Raw genomic sequence first — 21,659 nt, forward strand, 5'->3', positions numbered from 1 at the left:
GGCCTGGGGTCCCTTTTGCCAAGCTTGGCAGGCAGCAGTAGCGTCCCTGAGTCACAGATGCTGGCACCTCAGTGGCTCATGGATGCTGCCAGCGACTGCTGCGCTTGGTGGAGGGGAGTTCTGACCATCTCTAGAGGAGGTCCTCTGCTGGCGGTGCTTGGGGATCCCCACCAGTCACAGCAAGGGCCAACAAGTACTTCAACACTGTAGAAATAAAACCAGAAATGCATTTCCTTTTCTTTTGAACACAAAACAAAGATATCTGCCATATACATTTCCCAAGGCAGATGACTCTATGCAATGTCACCTCGGTAACAAAATACAAAAATAGACAAATACACCCCCTCCCTTTTTACTAAACCACAATAGTAGGTTTTAGCACAGGGAGTTACGCTGAATGCCTCGCGCTGCTCTCAATGCTCATAGGCTCCCTGCGCTAAAAAACAATATTGCGGTTTAGTAAAAGGGAGCCATAGTGCAAAATATAGACAGCAGATATAAATTCTCAAAACAGACACATTTTGATCACTAAATTGAAAATAAAATCATTTTTCCTATCTTTGCTGTTTGGTGATTTCATGAGTCTCTGGTTGCACTTTCTTCTTCTGACTGTGCATCCAATCTTTCTTCCTTTCTTTCAGCCTCCTGTATGTTTCCTCTCCTCCAGACCTCATTCTCTCCCCCAACTTTTTCTTTCTGTCTCCCTGTTCCCCCTTCTTTCTGTCTCTCTGTCTGCCCCCTTTCTTTCTTTCTCCGTGCCCTCCCCCAAGCCACTCGGTTTGCTGCCACCGCCATCGGGGAATAGTCCCCAAGCCACCGCTGTCCCAAGCTTTCCCTGCAGAAGCGTCGCGCTGACCAGCATTCTGCTCCCTGACGTCAATTCTGACGTAGGAGAGGAAGTTCCGGGCCAACAAGGCATTTCTCCTCATTCCATCCAGCCTGAGCCCCATCTCTCCTTGATCCAGCATTTCCCTTCTGTGTCTGTCAGAATTACCATTCCACCTATTTTCCAGCATCACCCTTCTTTGTGTCCATCTCACCTATATCCCTATCTCACCACTTTTTCAGAATCTTCATTTGTCTCTGTCCTTGTCTTTACCCCATATTCACCATTTGCCCTTTCAATGTCTTTATCTCCCCCCCCCCACACACACTTTTTCAGCATTACTTCTATGTCTCTATTTCACCTCCTCTTCATGTCCCCTCTGTATCTCTATCCTTATTCAGAAGGTCCTGCTTACCCTTTCTCTTCTTTGTGTCACTATCTCCATTTTCAGCTTTCCCCCCTTTTCCTTTGTTACTGCACCCTGTAGCCAGAATCTTTCCACCCTCTCTCCACTCCGGCCCAGCCCAGTATGAAATATTTCCTTTTGTTTCTCTCCCCTCTCTCTTCTCCTCCCTCACCCACGAGTCCTGCATCTGGCCCTCTCCCTTCTACCTGCACCTGGCAACACCCCCCTGCTCCGCGGCTCTCTTAAGCAACTCGTCAGCAGCGGTGATCAAGACAAGCTGCCGACATCGAGGCCTTCCCTCTACGAGTCCCGCCTTTGTGGAAAAAGGAAGTTGAAACAAGCGGGACTCGCAGAGGGTAGGCCCCGACGCCAGAAGCTTGTGTCGATCGTTGCTGCTGAGTTGCCGAAGAGAGCCGCAGGTAGAAGGGAGAGGGAGATAGGAAGGCTGTAGAAGCTCCGGAGCATGACACCGAACCCGGCCAGGATGATTTCTTTTTCAGGCTGCTGCTGCCGCTGCCATCCCCCACCCGAAATGACAAAAAACAGCCTAATGCCCGCGTCGGGAAATAGCCATGCTGAGCAGTGAGCTCAGCACGTACACAGATGAAAGCCTTGCTTGCTGATTGGTCCGGCGGCACGGTGGGGCGGGGCCGCCGGACCAATCAGCAAGCAAGGCTTTCATCTGTGTACGTGCTGAGCTCACTGCTCAACATGGCTATTTCCCGACGCGACGCCAGACTTGTAAGCTGCATGCTTGCATCGCCAGAATTTAGGTAGGTTGTTTTCATCCCCGTGGGAGTCCCGTGGGCAAGGGGGCGTCCCCATGGGAGTCCCGTGGGTTAGGGGGGCATCCCCGTGGGAGTCCCGTGGGCCAGGGGGCGTCCCCGTGGGAGTCCCGTGGGCCAGGGGGGGAACCCGCGGGATCCCCGCGGGACCCGCGGGATCCCCGAGATCCCCGTTCCCGTGCAGACCTCTACTCTATACTCACTTATGGCCCCATCAAAGCCTCCTTTTATTAAACTGCGCTAGCAGTTTTTAGCGCCGGGAGCCACACTGAATGCCTCGCGCTGCTCCCAACACTCATAGGAACTCTGAGTGTTGGGAGCAGCGCGGAGCATTCAGCGTGGCTCCCCGTGCTAGAAACTGCTATCACAGTTTAATAAAAGGGGGTACAAATCTTTAAGCATAAAAGCAAAGGAGCATAAGAAACTCCCCAAAATGGTCTGCTTTTAAAAAAAAAATAACCTTAAGATCTCTGCAGTAACCCAATGGGCAGTCCTTTAATTATGAAGATTGTAATTCCAACCTTCTAGAATCAACTTCCTTTGTTCACAATGGAAGTCCCTAGTGAATTTTACGAAGAACTTAAACTATTATTTTCAGGTTTCATATGCAGAGATGTAAGATGCCCGCTTCTGGCCTTGGATTGGCTTGGACAACAGCTGACTTTCTTTATATCTACATGTATTATATTTGATACTTAATATTGTAATCTTTACTTCCTTTTCTCTTCGATTCAAAATTTGATTGTGAACCATTCAGATGGATGGTATATCAAATAAGAATTAAGCTTGGAAACTAGGCTAATTTTAATTCATTTATATGCACAACATAGAGGTTTCTTCATAGAAATGGTTTGTTATAAGACAGAAACCAAACAAAAGCAAGTAAGGATGCCCCAAAACTTGTTTTTTAGGGCTATCCTGAAAACCTGACTGGCTGGTGGTCCTCCAGGACAGTGTTGGGAACCACTGCTTTAGATGGTGAGCAAGCATTAAGGAGATGGAGTTTTTCTGACCAAGGATGTCTTCTTGTCTCAACTTGCTGTTGAAACAAGTTTGCCTGTGGGGGTGTTACAGTTTTAGACACAGTATGACACTGAGGCCTTTTCTTCATTTTTTGATAGATTATACGTCATCTTTCTGTTTGATTTTTAAACAGTGCTGGGGGATATTTTGGATGATTGTTACAAGACAGACCATAAAAAGCAGAATGGAACAAAAATCAAAAGAAACCTATTAGTCCATTCACTCTATGACAAAAAAAAAAATCACAAGAAAGGAATAATAGGACTAAGATCTTCAAAGAGTTATAAAAGTTGACTGTTATAAGACTACCCAGAGCATATGCAGGTAATAGTGTATTATGCTCTCAGTCCTTTGGAAGAAGCCATTTTGCACATATTTTTATTCACGATGAGTATATGTGTTCCTTGCAAAGGTGTTTGTGTGGAATTAAACTTACATATATACAGTACATATTTTTGGATTTTCATATGTATACGTACATTTTCTTGAAAGTTTTAAGGTACTAGATAATAAGTATAAATGTGTATATATAATTTCAATGGGATGATTTTTAAAGGGAAAGTATACATGTAACTTTCCCTTTGAAAATTGGTTTAACTTCTGGCCTGTTATGAAATTACAGTCTATGGAAATAATTTTATAAGCAATTTATACAGAGAAAGAAGCACTCTAAAAATTAGTTGGGGATATACATGAATAGACATAATCCAGGCAAATGAAGGGTAATTTCATACACCATTGTGTAAAACTCTGCTTACAACTTTGATACAAATATATAAATTGTCTCTTATAAAATTCCAACTAGGCTAATATAAAGGTGAAGACAATAAACAAAATATCCCCCTGTCTTTTTTGTGTGTCCAGTTGCCCCTCAGTTAAATCACACATTAACCAAATGAACCTCAAATCCCATAGGGAAACAGCTCCACTCAAGAGTTGATAATTCTAATCACAGGTCCGCTCCAGAAACAGGCTATAGAGAAAAAAGTCCCTCCTCCCTACTGAGGAAGAAAAAGTCTCTAGCCAAAAAAACAGGATTATATCAATAACTTCAAGAGGAGACACCCAGCACAAAAATCTAAATGAGGTTAAACTATTCTGCCTGGGAACTGTACTATCATGAAAATCAAATATACAAAAAACAGAGCTGAGATAGCCAAAAAAGGGGAGTGAGGTTGAAACCACCTGTGCTGCAGACACTTTCCTGGCTGCCCCTGCCTGGCATCGGATGGACTTTCCAGGGATCTACATCTGTTGCCGGCTCCGCTAGGAAAGTTATTCACAGATAAGCTTAATTGGATAGTCAACAAATTTAACCAGATAAAAGTCTGACCGCCAATTATATAAAGTTATCTGGAATGACCCAAATACCATCTTCTCTTAACTGGATAAATCTGATCTGCTGGGAAGAGAGAGTGATAGAATTATCAAGAACAAAGATTTGTCCAGGTAACTCCTGAAAATTACCTGGACAAGTCTTTCGACTATCACCCTCAAAACTTATCACAAAACCTGAGGAACCTACTTTGCTTAAGGCCAGCAGTGCCTTCTGCCTTCCACTGCAACTACAATAGGGAAAAGGAAGCAAGTTCATAAAGGTTCTAGGTCAGCAACAAAAGATCATAGGCCAATGACCTGATATGCTAGAAAACCCAAGGAGTGCACCTCAAATTTTGGATTGGCACATGTCCTTTTTGCAGTTCGCCCTATCCAACTCATTAAATACCTGAGTTGTCAGGAATCCCCCAAGCCATACTAGCTGAAAACCTTCTTGAATATGGCCAGAATTCTCTCCAACACAGCTCTGCAGCAGACAGCAGCTTTCTTGAGCTGCCCGATGCTGCCACTCAGCGCATTGTTTGGATTTTGTGCATGTACAAAAACTGAGCATGTGCCGAGTGCTGGCATCAGGCAACTCAGGAAAGCTGCAGACAACTGTGAAGCTGTTCTGGAGAGAGTCCTGGCCATATTCAAGGTGGTGGGGTTTGGGGATCCCCACCAGGGCCAGGAGAAGTGCGCTACCAATGTTGGTGGGTCCCTGCCTACTCATGGCTACATCATGGGAGTGCACACACACACAAAAATAAACAATATTAATGGAACAAATTATTACAAATAAATAATTAAATAATAAATCATATGATCACAAAATCCAATAAGACCATATTTTGGCATTTACCTGCATTAGGGATTAAACATATAAGGCAATTGCTTAAAAAGTTTCTTCATATACAGTAACACCATATGCATCACTTGCCAATAAAAGATATACATATAATATTAGGTCTTGCTATTAATAAAATCCAGATTAGATTCTATAGACTATACTGTATTTGAACCTACTGTACGTCTTCAGAAAAGTGCTTTTCATAGTTGGTTTCAGTTAATTCCACCAGTAATTACAATGACCAAATCCAATATAAATTATATCATGGAATTAAACTGGAGTCAAAACCTAAGTATCACTGATACAAAAGATATACTATTTAAAACCTTGTAAATACCTTTTATTATTAGATGAGAAGATTGTTTATTTAATATTCCTAAAATGAACTTCTAATAGATTACTACTTTAGGTTGGGTACTGCTTTTCTCTACATAAAGTACACATATTTAGAGGAAGAGTAATCTATTAAGAATATACTTTAAGAACATTAAATAGACAATCCTTAATAGAAAAGGTTTTTAGAAACACCTAAGTCTTATCTGTTTTACACGAAAGAGAACAATAAGTATATATTGGTACGAAAAAGAACAATAAGTATCAATGGTATTAAGGTTTTCATTATGGGGGTCGACATTTAAAAAGTTTAAATAGGCAGGAAAGGCTCCTGCCTGGTTAAATCCCACTAAGTTAGCCATTTGTTGATATTCAGCAGCACCTGATGGTTAGTACTGTTGAGTATCACTGCTAATCAGCCATCCCCTAGGTTAGGGGGTGTGGCTGGGGCCAGAGTTAGGGCAGAATTTAACTGGTTAGCAGTGACATTCAGCCAAAACGCTGTCCTAACTTTATGCATCGAGTTAACTGGGCACCAGTCTGAATACCACCAGTGCCCAGTTTACTTCCAGGTCAGCAGACATACCCGAATATTCAATGCTAGGAGGTGCACATGGCCAGGTTGCAGCTGAAGTGGCCTGCAAGCTGCTTACTGCTGTGAGCTGAATATTACCCCCTATATGTTTAGTTTCCTGATTTAATTCAATGCTCATGATCACAGACAAATAAGATCATGTGACTTGCTAGAGATACAGAATAATCATGCGCTCATGGAGAGTCCACCCAGGTCATGACCCTAAGCTCAGGTTTTCTGACTCATTTAAGGTCCCCCAACCCAAAGTTTGGAAAGCTCTTATTTATTTTGGATTGGACATTTGAATTACTTGTGAAACTAATTGAAACCAGTAATGCAAAACACTTTTCTGGAAATATATGATATACTTAGATTCTTTAGATCATATTTAATCTAAATTTTCTTATATTAGAGATCTAATCATGTATGTATAACTTTTCATTAACAGGCAATGCATATGATGCTATATGAAGAAAGTTTTTTAGAAATTGCTTTTTTTATGCAGGCATATGCTGAAAAATGAGCATCTCAGGTGTTTAGGTGATGACCGTTTAGTATTTTATTTATACACAATAAATTTTAATAAAGTTTTTATTCTTTTGTTTTTGGCTTGTTGATTTATGAGGGTGCACTCCTTGGTTCTGCCAGCTGCACTTGTTTTACACTTGATTCATTTGTATTTTCTAGCGACCTAGTACGTACAGCCTGTCAGAAAATCACTGTAAATCACTGCCATTTTGAATACTCCTGTATTAAACTGCTTCTCTGACTCACTGAAAAGTCCAGCTGAAGAGAGTTCAAAAACCACAATCTTTTTGAGAAGATATATGTATTTCAGACATAAGCTGAATTTGGAATGAACCTCACATTTTCAAATTTTTACTTAGTGAGAAAAGCAAAGTTTCACACTGACCCTGTTAAGATCCTCTGTGCAGTCCTCCCGTGAAGACCCAACAGATCTAGTAAGAGACCGGTGTTGCACCTGAGGGGATAGTAACTGCAGACTGTTTGCACGTGAAGCCATACCTTGCCCTGCAGCCAGTCCACCATCAGTGTTCTTTACCTTTACTCTGTCCCGGGTCACATACATAGAATGCCTGTGAGGACGCTGCTGTGAAGAAAAGGGACTAGTGTATCCCAGACCATAGGAAAAGGATTCATGTGGGCCAGAACTGGAATGGGAATGGCTTGAGTCCATTTGATCAGGTGGTTTTAATTCGTCCATGGTCCTTGAATGCCTTGTCTGTGGCCTACGGGAATCCAGGCTGTTTTCAGCTCGGTTATTCCTTCCTGAGGGGCTAAGCAAAGTTCTGTTATCATTATGCCTAGGTGGTGTTGGACTGGTAGGAGAGTTCAAGTCCAAGCAGCTGGAGGGGAAGTACCTGCTACTGGGTTCCAAAATCTGACTTCTAACCTCACTAAGATTACCCACAGATTTTGAGTCTGTCAACCCTGCGTGACTCTTTGACATTGCTATATAGGATGCATTTTTCTTGGAGGATTGGGGTATTGTATCAATGTAGCTATGACGACTATGTTTTTCGCCTGGCTGCAGACTTCCTGTTTTGCTCTGTGATGTTTCCATGAAAGAGTGCCGGTTCTGTTGAGAGCGTGAGTTTGATTTCAGGTATTTTGAGCCTGGACCCTCTGAAGTCTTTTGCTCTGCATTAAAATCAAACTCTGTTTTTGTCTTTGATTCTTTAGGGCTGAGAAGATGTGGCAAGTTATTACTGGCTATGTCCTTGTTGCCAGCTGCATTCTGGCTGCTCTGCTGATAATTTTTTTTGTGTGCCATTGGGCTGTGGGTGGCTGCAGGATGATTTCCATTTATAAGTGTTTCATTGGCAAGGTGCACATCATCTCCTCCTCTTTGCAGTCCAACTCCCAATGACTGGGTATCCTTGCTGTTTGACCTGTGATGATGTTGATGGGTGCAGCTTTTGCTAGACTGATTTCTACTGTATGCAAAAAGTATAAAAACACATTTATTTCATATATATATATATATATATATTAAAAACCAATGATATTAATAAACTATCATGAGACACTAAAATGTGTTACTTTAGAGTTGTAAGTATTGTTCTAATATGAAATCAAGTATTGAGACAGACTATATGGCCAATCAGTACAACTGATATCGCAAAACCAAGAGGGAAGGAAAGCAACTTTTACCTAAGTTGATGACATCATAAAACCATAACAGGGCAGGTACTATCTAAATATTCTGAAATTTACCATCGTTCATGGAGACACAAATATTTTCCAAATGGAATCCTCACATAATACAAAATGAATGCTACACATTGGGTCTGTTCTCATGAGAAGGAATTCAATAAGCAGGTTACGTTTTTACTACTGTACTTCTGAGCTATGGCCTTTCCTTAAACTCATTAGCTATACAATATTTATCATATATAAATTATAATCTATTATCTGCAAAGACCACCATATTATCAGCATCAAGCTCTAACCACACTTTAAAATGCATCTCTTATAATTTATGTGAAGCATATAAGTGTGTTTCAAAACTGGATGTTAGGCTGTACAGCAGGGCCTGTGTTCTATGTAATCAGACACAGTTTAAGCAGAAAAAAAAACTTCTGTGCATAGAAACAAGCATACTAAAGAGCCTGGAACAGTGGACAGACCTCTGCAAAATTCTTCTCACCCTGGTAATTTTTTTCACATTTTGCTGTTTAATAAAACTACAATTCAAAACGCATTAAAAGAGGAGTTTGCTCCACTGACCTATACAACATATTCTATACTTTCAAAGTAAAGAAAACCAATTAAATAAATATTCAATAAATGTTTAGAATACACAGTGTGCATGCTTGGAGTAAGGGTGGGGGGAAGTTATTGTCAAAGTTTTGTTGCAGTGCAGAACTTGTTGCTCTTAAGAAAGGTAAAAACAATGGGATGAAATGTGTACTGTTTGGGGATCACTGCTGTAGTGTTTCATGAATCATTCCGCTGGTAAAGGTTGTGCAATTGGTGATCTGTTGCACTTGGAAATTACAGCTGTCTTATCCTGACTGAGGCATTGAAACCACTGAGATAAGTACCGTATTTTTCACACCATAAGACGCACCTAGGTGTAGAGGAGAAAAAAACAAGAAAAAAATATTCTGAACCAAATGGTGTACCCTGTCCTACCTCCCTGCCCTGAACTCTGTCCCCCCCTCTGGTGGTCTAGTGGTAGGCCAGGACAGGAGGAGGTTGAGAAAGATGCGCCACCTTATTGTGTCTTTTGGTATAGGAATTTCATGTCATCAGAATGTCACAGCCAGCATTAAAATGAGTAACTCTTTCCAGCTCCAGAGTTCGTTGCTGTCTCCAGTTATTTTCATAATATTTATCTTCCTCCGTTGAGCATTTTTTTTAGAAATTTAATATCAATTATCATGCCAATGTGGATATTATCCAGCTTTATATAGAAGCTGATTAAGAAGGCCATTAAATACTGAATAAATATCTGGAGGCGATGCACACCTGGCTTGATACTCATAAATTTAAAAGTGAATCTTGACATATGTGAGTTATTATGGATGCCTAAGAATGCACATCATTTTTGGTATTTCCATGTTTTTTATCCCCCCCCCCCCGGTACCTTTTTAAATCCTGGTGGTCCCGCAAGAACTGATGGCAGCCATTCAGGGAGCGGCACGGGCGCAGGCAGGAGCGCGGAAAGCTCGCTCCTGCTGATACACCGCTGGACCACTAGGATTTAAAAAGGCGGAAAAAAGGTAATATTCGCTCCATAAGGTGCACAGACATTTCGACTAACTTTTGAACATACAAAACTGTAAACCAGGCGTGGATGTTATTTAAAAATATGATCATGGAGGCTCAGACCAGATGTATTCCATTTATCAGCAAAGGTGGAAAGAAGAAGAAACGAGAGCTGGTGTGGTTAAAAGGTGACGTGAAAGAGGCTATTAGAGCAAAAAATCATCCTTTAAAGAAAGGAAAAAGAATCCGAATGAAGAAAATAAGAAGAAACAGAAGCACTGGCAAGTTAGATGCAAAGCATTGATAAAGAAAGCTAAGAAAGAATATGAAGAGAAACTTGCAAAAAAGGCAAAAACTCATAACAATTTTTTAGGTACATCAGAAGCAGAAAACCTGTGAGGGAATCTGTGGGATCGTTGGATGATCAAGGAGCAAAAGGGCGCTCAGGGAAGTTAAGGCCATAGCAGAAAGACTGAATGAATTCTTTGCTTTGGTCTTTACGGAAGAAGATGAATGAGATCTACCTGAACCAGAAATGGTTTTCAAGGGTGATGATGCGGAGGAACTGAAAGAAATCTCAGTGAATCTGGAAGATGTACTAAGCCAAGTGATAAATTGGCTGGACCAAATGGTATACATCCCAGGGTACTAAAAGAACTCAAACATGAAATTGCTGACCTGATGTTAGTGATCTGTAACCTGTCACTAAAACCATCTGTAGTACCTGAAGATTGGAGGGTGGCCAATGTTACACTGATTTTTAAAAAGGGCTCCAGGGGAGATCTGGGAAATTACAAACCGGCATGCCCCACTTCAGTGCCTGGAAAAATGGTAGAAACAATTATAAAAAATAAAATTGTGGAACATGTAGACAAGCATGATTTAATGAGACGGAGTAAGCCTGGGTTCAGCCGAGGGAGATCTTGCCTCACCAATCTGCTTGACATTTTTGAAGGTGTGAATAAACATGTGGATAAAGGTGAGCCGGTTGATATAGTAGTGTATCTAGATTTTCAGAAAGCTTTTGATAAAGTTCCTCATGAGAAAAAATAAAGTGTCATGGGATCGGTGGCACAATTTAGTTGTGGATTAGGAATTGGTTATCGGATAGAAAATAGAGGGTAGGGGGGTAACTGGCCATTTTTCTCAATGGAGGAAACAGTAGAGTGCCGCAGGGGTCAGTACTGGGACCGGTGCTATTTAACTTATTTATAAATGACCTGGAAATTGAAATGATGAGTGAGGTGATTAAATTTGCAGATGACACTAAACTGTTCAAAGTTGTTAAAAAGCATGCGGATTGTGAAAAATTGCAGGTGGGCCTTAGGAAATTGGAAGACTGGGCGTCCAAATGGCAGATGAAATTTAATGTGAACAAATGTAAAGTGATGCACATTGGGAAGAATAACCTGAATCACAGTTACCGGATGCTAAGGTCCACCTTGGGGGTTAGCGCCCATGAAAAGGATCTGGGTATCATTGTAGACAATATGATGAAACCTTCCGCCTAATGTGTGTCGTTGGCCAAAAAAACCAAACAGAATACTAGGAATTATTAAGAAAGGGATGGTTAACAAGACTAAGAATGTCATAATGCCCCTGTTTCACTCCATGGTACGACCTCATCTGGAGTATTGCGTTCAATTCTGGTCTCCTTATCTCAAGAAAGATATAGTGGCGCTAGAAAAGGTTCAAAGAAGAGCGACCAAGATGATATAGGGGATGGAACTCCTCTTGTATGATGAAAGACTAAAACAGTTAGGGCTCTTCAGCTTGGAAAAGAGACAGCTGAGGGGAGATATGATTGAGGTCTACAAAATCCTGAGTGTGGTAGAATGGGTACAAGTGGATCGATTTTTCACTCCGTCAAAAATTACAAACACTAGGGGACACTCTAAGTTACAGTGAAATACTTTTAAAACCAATAAGAGAAAAAAATGTTCAATCAGATAATAGTTAAGCTCTGGAACGCATTGCCAGAGGTTGTGGTAAGAGTGGTTAGCATAGCTGGTTTTAAGAAATGTTTGGACAAGTTCCTGGAGGAAAAGTCCATAGTCTGTTATTGATAAAGACATGGGGGTAGCCACTGCTTGTGTTTTATCCTAATTACCAAGTGAAACACTCCACAATCACACAACTCCAAGGAAACCAACAATTCAATACTCCAAACATCTAGAGGATATATTCACTTGTTCCCTAATTAAAAGCAAATGAATTAAACTTACATTGGCACTTAACTCTGTGCTCAAAAGGCTAGCAAACATGGAAACCTTCAGGTCAGATTTTGAACTCGATGGCATCTGATGTCATAGACCCGCCTACAGCTTGAGCTGTCCAATACTAGTGCTCCCTGACTCAAACTAGGCTGGCCATTGGCTCAGCCCCAACTTCTCAATCCAGGAACCAAAGCTTCCACCAGCGTTCCTGATCACAAATAGTGTTTAAAATGTTCTTGTGTGCATGTTGTATACTGTAAAACATGGACACATGAAGACCCGCCTACAGCTTTTGCTGTCCAATCCCAGTGCTCCTTGATTCAAACTAGGCTGGCCTTGTTAATTGGATCAGCCCCACCTTCTCCATCCGGGAACCAAAGTTTCCACAAATATTCTTGATCCCAGTGTTTAAATGTTTTTATGTGTATGTTGTGTGCTATAAAGCCTGGACACATAAAGATTCTCAGATCGAATTTTAAACTTGACAGAGTCTGCCATTGCAGACCCGTCTACAAACTAAGCAACCCAATCAAAACACTTCCTTACACTGCCCAATCAGAGCTCCTATGCCTGTCCCGCGGCTGAGTCAGATGCCTTCTCTCTGACATTAATATCAGAGGGAAGACTTCTGGTTCAACTGCGGAATGCGTGAGGAGCCACCGCCCGTGGCTTTGTGCACAGAAACAACTGTGGCAGGGAGGAGGAGGGAGCTGGCCAAAAGGTAAACACCCAGGGGTGGCAATTAGCAAAATGTCACATCCCCTTCAAGCCAGGCCGCACAAAACACCTTGCCTGGCTGCATGCGGCCCGTGGGCTGGACACCCCTGCTATACAGTATAGTTTGAATTCTCTTTTGTTTTCTATCAGATAACTATAACCAACCATCTCTCCACTTAAACATATGTTGTGAATGTAAAATTATGTCCTACCTGTTAATTTTCTTTCCTTTAGAAGCAGCAGATGAATCCAGAGACAAGTGGGATATAGCTCACATCGACCAGCAGGTGGAGATAGAGAAACTGATTTACAGTTGGCCTTATAGCCTGGTGTTCCTCCTGTTGAATCAGTTATGCATATTGCCCCAGCATCCCAAGAAAGGAGCATGAGCATTCAAACCAAAGGAAAAACTTCATTCCAGTGAAAAACCTTCTAATTAGAAATGTAAGAAAAAATAATCACCAACAATATCCCAACCGAACCAAGAACCCCATAGATCAAGAGAGAGAGAGAGAGAGAGAGAGAGACCATCTGGGTGGGGCTCTGGATTCATCTGCTGCTTCTAAAGGAAAGAAAATTAACAGGTAGGACATAATTTTACATTCCTTAGCAAAGCAGCAGATGAATCCAGAGACAAGTGGGATGTAGCAAAGCAACTCAAACTGGGTGGGAAGCCAAAGTCGCCTCTGCAATAACCGAAGCGCCAAAATTAGCCTCCGCACAGGCAGCCACGTCCAGACGATAATGCTTTGAAAAGGTGTTCCCCGAAGACCAAGTGGCCGCATGGCAAATTTCTTCCAAAGACATACCACCGGACTCCGCCCAAGACGTTGCCAATGCACGAGTTGAATGAGCCCGAAGTTGTTCCGGCACGACCTTCCCTGCCAACAGATAAGCCGACGCAATAGCCTCTTTTACCCAACGAGCGATCGAAGCTTTAGACGCAGCCATAACCTTGTGTGCACCTGCAAACACCACGAAGAGATGGTCTGATCGGCGAAAGTCGTTAGTCACTCCTAAGTAATGAAGAATCATACGGCGTACATCCAGGCCGTAACAACGCGAAACGCATTCCCCAATCCTCCTTCCGAAAGGCCGGGAGGAATAAACTCTGGTTTACATGAAACGAAGAAACCACCTTAGGAAGAAAGGACGGCACCGTCCGCACAGACACACCAGCATCCGAAATGCGCAAAAAAGGATCCCTGCAAGAAAGCGCCTGCAGCTCCGACACCCGTCTTGCAGACGCCATAGCTACCAAAAACACTGTTTTTAACGTGACATCCTTCAGAGTCGCCGCAGACAGAGGCTCAAACGGAGCCGCCTGCAACCTATTAAGAACCAGCTTCAAATTCCATGCTGGACAGGTGCGCTTTACCGGCGGACGGATATGGTGAACCCCCTTAAGGAATCGCACCACATCCGGGTGAGAAGCTATTGACGAGCGAGACACCCGGCCCCTATAACAAGCAATGGCCGCCACCTGAACCTTTATCGAGTTATAGGCTAATCCTTTAGATACGCCCTCCTGCAGAAAAGACAGAATAGCCGACAGAGACGCCTGGAAGGGCGCAATACTATGCTGCCCGCACCAAGCCTCAAAAACTTTCCAAACTCTAGTAGACGTAGAAATTTACTTCGCTTGAAGAAGAGTGGCAATTACCTGATCTGAATAGCCCCTCTTTCTCAACCGCGACCGTTCAATAGCCAGGCCGTAAGACCAAAGTGGGCCGGATTGTCCATGGAGATTGGACCCTGAGTCAGCAAGTCCGGAGTCACCTGGAACTTCAACTGATCTCCCGTCGAGAGTTGCATTAGATCCCCGTACCAAGGCCGACGCGGCCAATCCGGAGCCACTAGGATCACCTTGCCCTGAAAGAGAGCGATGCGTTGTAACACTCGACCTATCATCGGCCAAGGGGGAAATACATACAGAAGGGAATTCGGAGGCCACGGGAGAGCTAACGCGTCCACCCCCTCCGAGCCCCTCTCTTTCCGTCTGCTGAAGAACCGAGGCCGCTTTGTATTGCGGGATGAGGCCATGAGATCCATGTCTGGAAGCCCCCACCGAAGGACCAGCAGCTCGAACGCCCTCGGAGACAGCTCCCATTCGCCGGGATCGAGAAGGTTCCTGCTGAGGAAGTCCGCTTGAATGTTTTCGTGACCCGCAATGTGTGCTGCTGACAGAAGCGGAACATGAACCTCCGCCCACTGAAACAGCAGCATCGCCTCTTCGGCCAATTGAGGACTCCGAGTCCCCCCTTGACGATTGATATATGACACCGCCGTGACACTGTCCGAAAAGATCCTGGTCGGACGGTCCTGAATCATGGACCGAAACTCCCGTAGCGCAAGCCTTATAGCCCTCAGTTCTAACAAATTGATTGAACACTGGGCCTCTTCCGAGGACCACACTCCCTGCACGGAAGCTTGCCGGCACTGAGCCCCCCATCCTTGCAGACTGGCATCTGTCGTAATCACGACCCAATCCGGCATCGCTAGCGGCATGCCCCGGAAAAGATGGACCTCGTTTAGCCACCAGTGCATGCCGCGAGCCACCCGAGGACTCCATCGGAGACGGCGACTGTAGTCCAGAGATGCCGGGAACCACCGAGAAAGAAGCGACTTCTGCAGGGGCCTCATATGGAACCGAGCCCAGGGAACCACTTCCAGAGTCGCCACCATCGAGCCCAGAACCTGAACATAATCCCAAACCCGAGGATTGGGCGACCCGAGAAGACCCCGAATTTGAGACTGTAATTTCTCTCCCCGTTCCCGGGGTAGATACACCATTCCCAGACCAGTGTCGAACCTGACCCCCAGGTGCACCAAAGACTGAGAAGGGGACAGAGAACTCTTGGGAAAGTTGACTATCCTCCCAGTGACTGAAGGAGCGAGATCACCCGTTGAGTTACCGACACACTCTCCTGCCTGGACGACGCGCGGATCAACCAGTCGTCTAAGTACGGGTGTACCCGAATCCCTTCCTTGCGCAAAAAGGCAGCCACCACCACCATAACTTTTGAAAAGGTGCGGGGAGCCGTCGCAAGGCCAAAGGGCATTGCCCGAAATTGATAATGCTGGCCGAGGATCGCAAACCTCAGAAATTTCTGATGCGGAGGCCAGATCGGAATATGGAGGTATGCCTCCTTGAGATCGAGGGACGTGAGGAACTCTCCCGGCCGTACGGCCGCAATCACCGAGCGAACCGTCTCCATCTTGAAATGGCGAACACTGAGAAATTTGTTGACTCCTTTTAGATCCAACACCGGCCTGAAGGATCCCCCCTTTTTTGGTACAATAAAGTAAAGGGAATATATACCGTGGCCCACCTCTTCCGGCGGAACTGGCACCACCGCCCCTAGATCCAGGAGAATCTGAAGAGTTAAGCGGACCGAGTCTCCCTTGGCCGCCCCATTGCACGGGGATACCAAGAAAGAATCGGCGACGGGAGAGGCGAATTCTAACTTGTACCCTTCTTGAATAATGTCCAACACCCAACGATCTGACGTGATCTTGGCCCACTCCGCCCAAAACGCCGACAGGCGTCCCCCTAATGGAAAAGCAGAGGGGGCCAAGACCCCGTCATTGTGGAGCGCGACTTGCCGGGGTACGAGCTGGCTGGCCTGAAGCGGGTTTCGTCGTACGAAAGGAACTTCTCTGCCGACCCCTAGGTCTAGAAGAAGAGAAAGAACCATACGCGGAACCGAAGAATGGTTTCCCGGACCTGTATCTCCTCACTTCTCTGAAACGAGGTCTAGATGACGAGGACTTCAAAGGGGGCCTAGGCCTATCTTCCGGTAACCGCTGAGTTTTGGTATCTCCAAAATCTTTTACCAATCTATCTAAATCTTCTCCAAACAATAAACCCCCTTTAAAAGGGAGTTTCATCAGTCGAAGCTTAGAAGCCGCATCTGCCGCCCAATGGCGAAGCCATAAAGATCTGCGAGAGACTACTGAAAGCGACATCTGTTTAGCCGAAGCGCGAATAATATCATATAAGGAATCCGCTAAATAAGCCAAACCTGATTCCAAATCAGCCAGTTCCGAAGGGACAGAACCCCCGGACTCCATCATATCATCCGCCATCACTTTAGACCCGTAACCCGGCCTCCGGCGTATCCCATTGTGCCGAGATCAGCTCCTGCATGGCTTCATGCACCGGAAAAGACTTAGGCGGCCTACGGGTACCTGCCATAAGAGGGTTACCCGAAACTTTCGAATCTACTTGAGAGATGTTCAAACCCAGTAAAGCTTTCGAAATTAAGGAGGAAAGTTCTTCCCGGTGAAAAAGACGGAGTGCGGAAGGGCCATCCACTTCCCTACACGGGGGATCCTCCGCTTCCCACTCCTCTACCTCCCCTTCCTCCAAAGACTCCGGAAGGGAAAAAGGGGAAACTACCATAGGCTCGTCCGCGGAAGCGAGCCTGCGCTTTTTAAGTATTGGCGATTTTATTGGAGAATTAGCTCCCTTCGCCGTCTCCCCAGCATCCACTTTCAGGGGAACAGCAGAGGAAGAGGGCCCAGGCAGAACCGGCAAGTTCACCGAGACCGGAGGAGCAGGCTGACTGCACTGCGGCATGAAAGCCCTATGCATCAGCATAATGAACTCCGGTGTGAATGAGCCCAGGCCAACCGCTGTTGAAACCCCCTGTTTGGCGCCGGAGAGCGGAGCCCCCCGCTCCCTCTAGCGCTTCCGACTCCCCGCTCCCTGCCGACCCCCCCTCGGCCGTGGAAGCACCTCGCCGCGAGGCCGAGCCGACCGTGAGGGGCGGGGACGTCGAGCGCGCTTCACGGACGCGGGAAATGGCCCCCTCGCAAGCCTGCAAGAAAGGATCCTCAGCCGGTGCCTCTAAGCACCCAGCTGAGCACAATCCCGCCGGTGTTCGACGCTTCCCACAGCGTGAACACCGCTGACGCGAATCTTCTGCCATCAGAACGCCGCCCCCCCCCAACCGGACCGGCACTCGAGGCGGCAAAAAAATAAAAAATGAAAGTAAGCAATTTACTCACCACACTCTCAGCCCGCCCCCCTGCAGTAAGGATAAAGCTGGTAATTAAACCGAAAGCTACCTCAAAAGGGCACAGCTCAGTACAGGAAGGAGCGTTTTTTGTTTTTGTTTTTTAAACTGGAATGAAGAAACCAACGCTGAGAGCAGGAAAATCCCTCAATCACTCGGAGGGGAGGGTGGAGAAGGGACCTGGGAGGGCCCAGGTGTAGCTCCTAAAGCCGGCACCACTCAGCCAGGCACCCCGATCCTACTGAAGAGCCAAAGGCTCAACAGAGGAGACGAAATGATCACCAATCCACCAGGCACCGTCAGAATCCAGGAGCTAGTGAAATAGCTCCACCCCTGCTGGGAGATAGAGCAAAACTGATTCAACAGGAGGAACACCAGGCTATAAGGCCAACTGTAAATCAGTTTCTCTATCTCCACCTGCTGGTAGATGTGAGCTATATCCCACTTGTCTCTGGATTCATCTGCTGCTTTGCTAAGGAATGGAAAATTATTTATATCATGTTAGAAAGGGAAAAAAGCCTTAAAAAACAGTTACCGCACAATAAACAAGTGCTAGAACTGTAACCAATCATATGCAAAAAAAAAAAACAACACCTTTCATTACATAGTGAATAAATTAAATATAATATACGTATATAGCACTTAACTTAGGGGTCCTTTTACAAAGGTGCATTTAGCGTATGCTAAATGGGTTAGCGCACCTTAGTAAAAGCACCTCTTAAAGTAAATTGCTATTGCAACACCCCCCCACGAATCGGCCCACTAACAGAATTATTAAAGAAGCTCTGACGTTCTATTACTTTCTTAAGAGCCACAATCTGAGGAAAACATGATTCATTCTATATAGCAACAAAGCCCCTTCCAAATAACAATTAATGTGAAATCCATCTCTCTCTGTATCCTGCATACTCTTACTACCCGAAAACAAACCTCAATTTGACAAACTAATCCAACAAGAGGAACAAAGCTTCTGATCCCCTCTCTGCAAGAGGACAAAATGGACTGACCTGCTGCCTGTGTTGCTCTCTCCATGGTGGGGTTTCCTTTTAGAGGACCGGGAAGGGGAACTTGCACAACGGTCTAAGAGTCTCTGAGTTTGAAATGCCAGATGGTTCAAGCTCTGTTCTGTCAGGTATCTGTCTGATGGATTTAACTTTAATAAATTCTAGAGGAAAAATCAAACATATCAATTTATAAATGACCACAGACAACCAAAACACATCTTGTCTTTTAAAAATTTTGGTTCCCATTCACAATAATGAATTTGGTGTAAAATCTCTGTGGGAAGACATGATTGGGGTGGGGGAAGGAAGCAGTTCTACCACTAAGGAAGGGCAAATTTTGTTACTGCATACTAATGATATGGTCATTAATGAGGAATTTGGTTAGCTATACCTCGTGAAGTGGCACTAACAAGCCTTATATATCAACTGCAAGGAGAAGGTCCCACCCATCTTGTACCCCTTCATTCTGATTTCAACGTTAGATGTTTAATGTGGCAAACAGTTAACAACACAAAAACAAAGAAAAGACTGCAGATATGATGTACAAGGCAAAGAAACTTTATTTCAGTCAATACATAGTTGTAATCCAAATAATAATAATAATAACTTTATGGTAGTTCTCATTCATAAAAAGACATAATCTCTACCTCTGTCTTTATATTTTTATCTTTACTTTTCATAAATTGTTTCTTCAGGTACTTTAGTTAGATTGTGAGCCTTTGGGACAGTTAGGGAATTTCCAAGTACCTATCTTATTTATTGTATCTTTTAATGCATCATTTTTGTAAACCGCTTAGAAACCTCCCGGTTATTAGCGGTATATAAGAATTAAATTAAATTAAATAATCAGGACCTGACATGGTCCATGTTTCGAAAAACACTCCTTCCTCAAGGGTCCAAGATGTTAAATGTCACACTCGTAGAGAACCAATAGCATCGAACAATTAACATAAAATCCGAAAAGACAGGTGACGCAAAGTTCCCATCCTGCTGCTGCACAGTATATGAACTTGTTGCTAAAATTAACACCACTACACTGTTAATGCGGTCAGTATTTGCATATGTTAAAAGCCATGTTAAACACTTAACTTAGTAAGAAAGCCCTTTTATGTGAGACAGATGCCAGAGGGTGGTGGTTAATGGAAGATGCTCGGAGGAAGGAAAGGTGAATAGTGGAGTCCCTCAGGGTTCGGTGCTGGGGCCAATCCTGTTCAATATGTTTGTGAGTGACATTGCTGAAGGGTTAGAAGGAAAAGTGTGCCTTTTTGCAGATGATACCAAGATTTGTATCAGAGTAGACACCGAAGAGGGAGTGGAAAATATGAAAAAGGATCTGCAAAAGTTAGAGGAATGGTCTAATGCCTGGCAACTAAAATTCAATGCAAAGAAATGCAGAGTAATGCATTTGGGGATTAATAATCAGAAGGAACCATATATGCTGGGAGGTGAGAAGCTAATATGCACGGACGGGTAGAGGGACCTTGGGGTGATAGTGTCCGAAGATCTAAAGGTGAAAAAACAGTGTGACAAGGCAGTGGCTGCTGCCAGAAGGATGCTGGGCTGTATAAAGAGAGGCGTAGTCAGTAGAAGGAAGAAGGTGTTGTTGCCCCTGTATAGGTCATTGGTAAGGCCCCACTTGGAGTATTGTGTTCAGTTTTGGAGACTGTATCTGGCGAAGGACGTAAGAAGACTTGAAGCGGTCCAGAGGAGGCCGATGAAAATGATAGGAGGCTTGCGCCAGAAGATGTATGAGGAGAGACCGGAAGCCCTGAATATGTATACCCTAGCAGAAAGGAGGGACAGGGGAGATATGATTCAGACGTTCAAATACTTGAAGGGTATTAAAGTAGTGCAAAATCTTTTCTAGAGAAAGGAAAATGGTAAAACCAGAGGACATAATTTGAAGTTGAGGTAGATTCAAGAGCAATGTTAGGAAATTCTACTTTACGGAGAGGGTGGTGGATGCCTGGAATGCGCTCCCGAGAGAGGTGGTGGAGAGGAAAACGGTGACTGAGTTCAAAGAAGTGTGGGATGAACACAGAGGATCTAGAATCAGAAAATAAGATTAAATATTGAACTAGGCCAGTTACTGGGCAGACTTGCACGGTCTGTGTCTGTGTATGGCCGTTTGGTGGAGGATGGGCAGGGGAGGGCTTCAATGGCTGGGAGGGTGTAGATGGGATGGAGTAGGTTTTAACAGAGATTTCGGCAGTTGGAACCCAAGCATAGTACTGGGTAGAGCTTTGGATTCTTGCCCAGAAATAGCTAAGAAGAAAAAATTTAAAAAATTTAAATTGAATCAGGTTGGGCAGACTGGATGGACCATTCGGGTCTTAATCTGCCGTCATCTACTATGTTACTATGTATTCAATTTCTTCGGAATGAAACTAAAGATATTCTTCCCTTCTGTAGAAGGCTGGGTCAAAGAAAAATGGAGCAGAATAGACTAACAGAAGAATTGCCACACTGGGACAGACTGAAGGTACATTAAGCCTAGTATCCTGTTTCCAACAGTGGCCAATCCAGATCACAAGTACTTTGCCAAGATCCCAAGGAGAAAAACAGATTTTATGCTGTCTATCCTAGGAATAAGCAGTGCATTTTTCCAAGTCATCTTAATAATGGCTTATGGTCTTTTCTTTTAGGAAATTATCCACTCCCAGAAGAGCCTTTCTCTTTGTCCTTCTGTCCTGGGAAAGCAGGTAAGGAGGTAGGTATTAGTCAGGGGAAAGAGAGTATGGAACAGAAAAGGAGTGGTTGGGGAAAAGTGTTATGAATGGCTTGAATGGAAAGACAGAGTGTATGATACTGACAAGCTGCCTGGGAGAGGAAAGAGTAGCAGAACCCTAGCT

At 44.2% G+C, this 21,659-nt stretch overlaps 1 protein-coding gene across 4 annotated transcripts in view; it reads right to left on the bottom strand.

Moving 5' to 3' along the window:
- The window catches only part of CDKL5 (cyclin dependent kinase like 5), a 316,174-nt gene that overhangs the window by 54,023 nt on the left and 240,492 nt on the right, over positions 1-21,659 (bottom strand). For 3 of the 4 annotated variants that reach the window (XM_033950592.1, XM_033950594.1, XM_033950591.1), the window contains exons 12-13: positions 18,811-18,968; positions 7,028-8,072 (exon numbers count right to left, since the gene is read on the bottom strand). In XM_033950592.1, coding sequence (XP_033806483.1) covers positions 7,028-8,072; positions 18,811-18,968 — 1,203 coding nt within the window. The remainder of the gene's footprint in view (positions 1-7,027; positions 8,073-18,810; positions 18,969-21,659) is intronic. The other variant, XM_033950593.1, reaches the window with a different exon arrangement.

The sequence above is a fragment of the Geotrypetes seraphini genome, chromosome 6, assembly GCF_902459505.1.
Source record: "Geotrypetes seraphini chromosome 6, aGeoSer1.1, whole genome shotgun sequence".
NCBI lineage: Eukaryota > Metazoa > Chordata > Amphibia > Gymnophiona > Dermophiidae > Geotrypetes > Geotrypetes seraphini.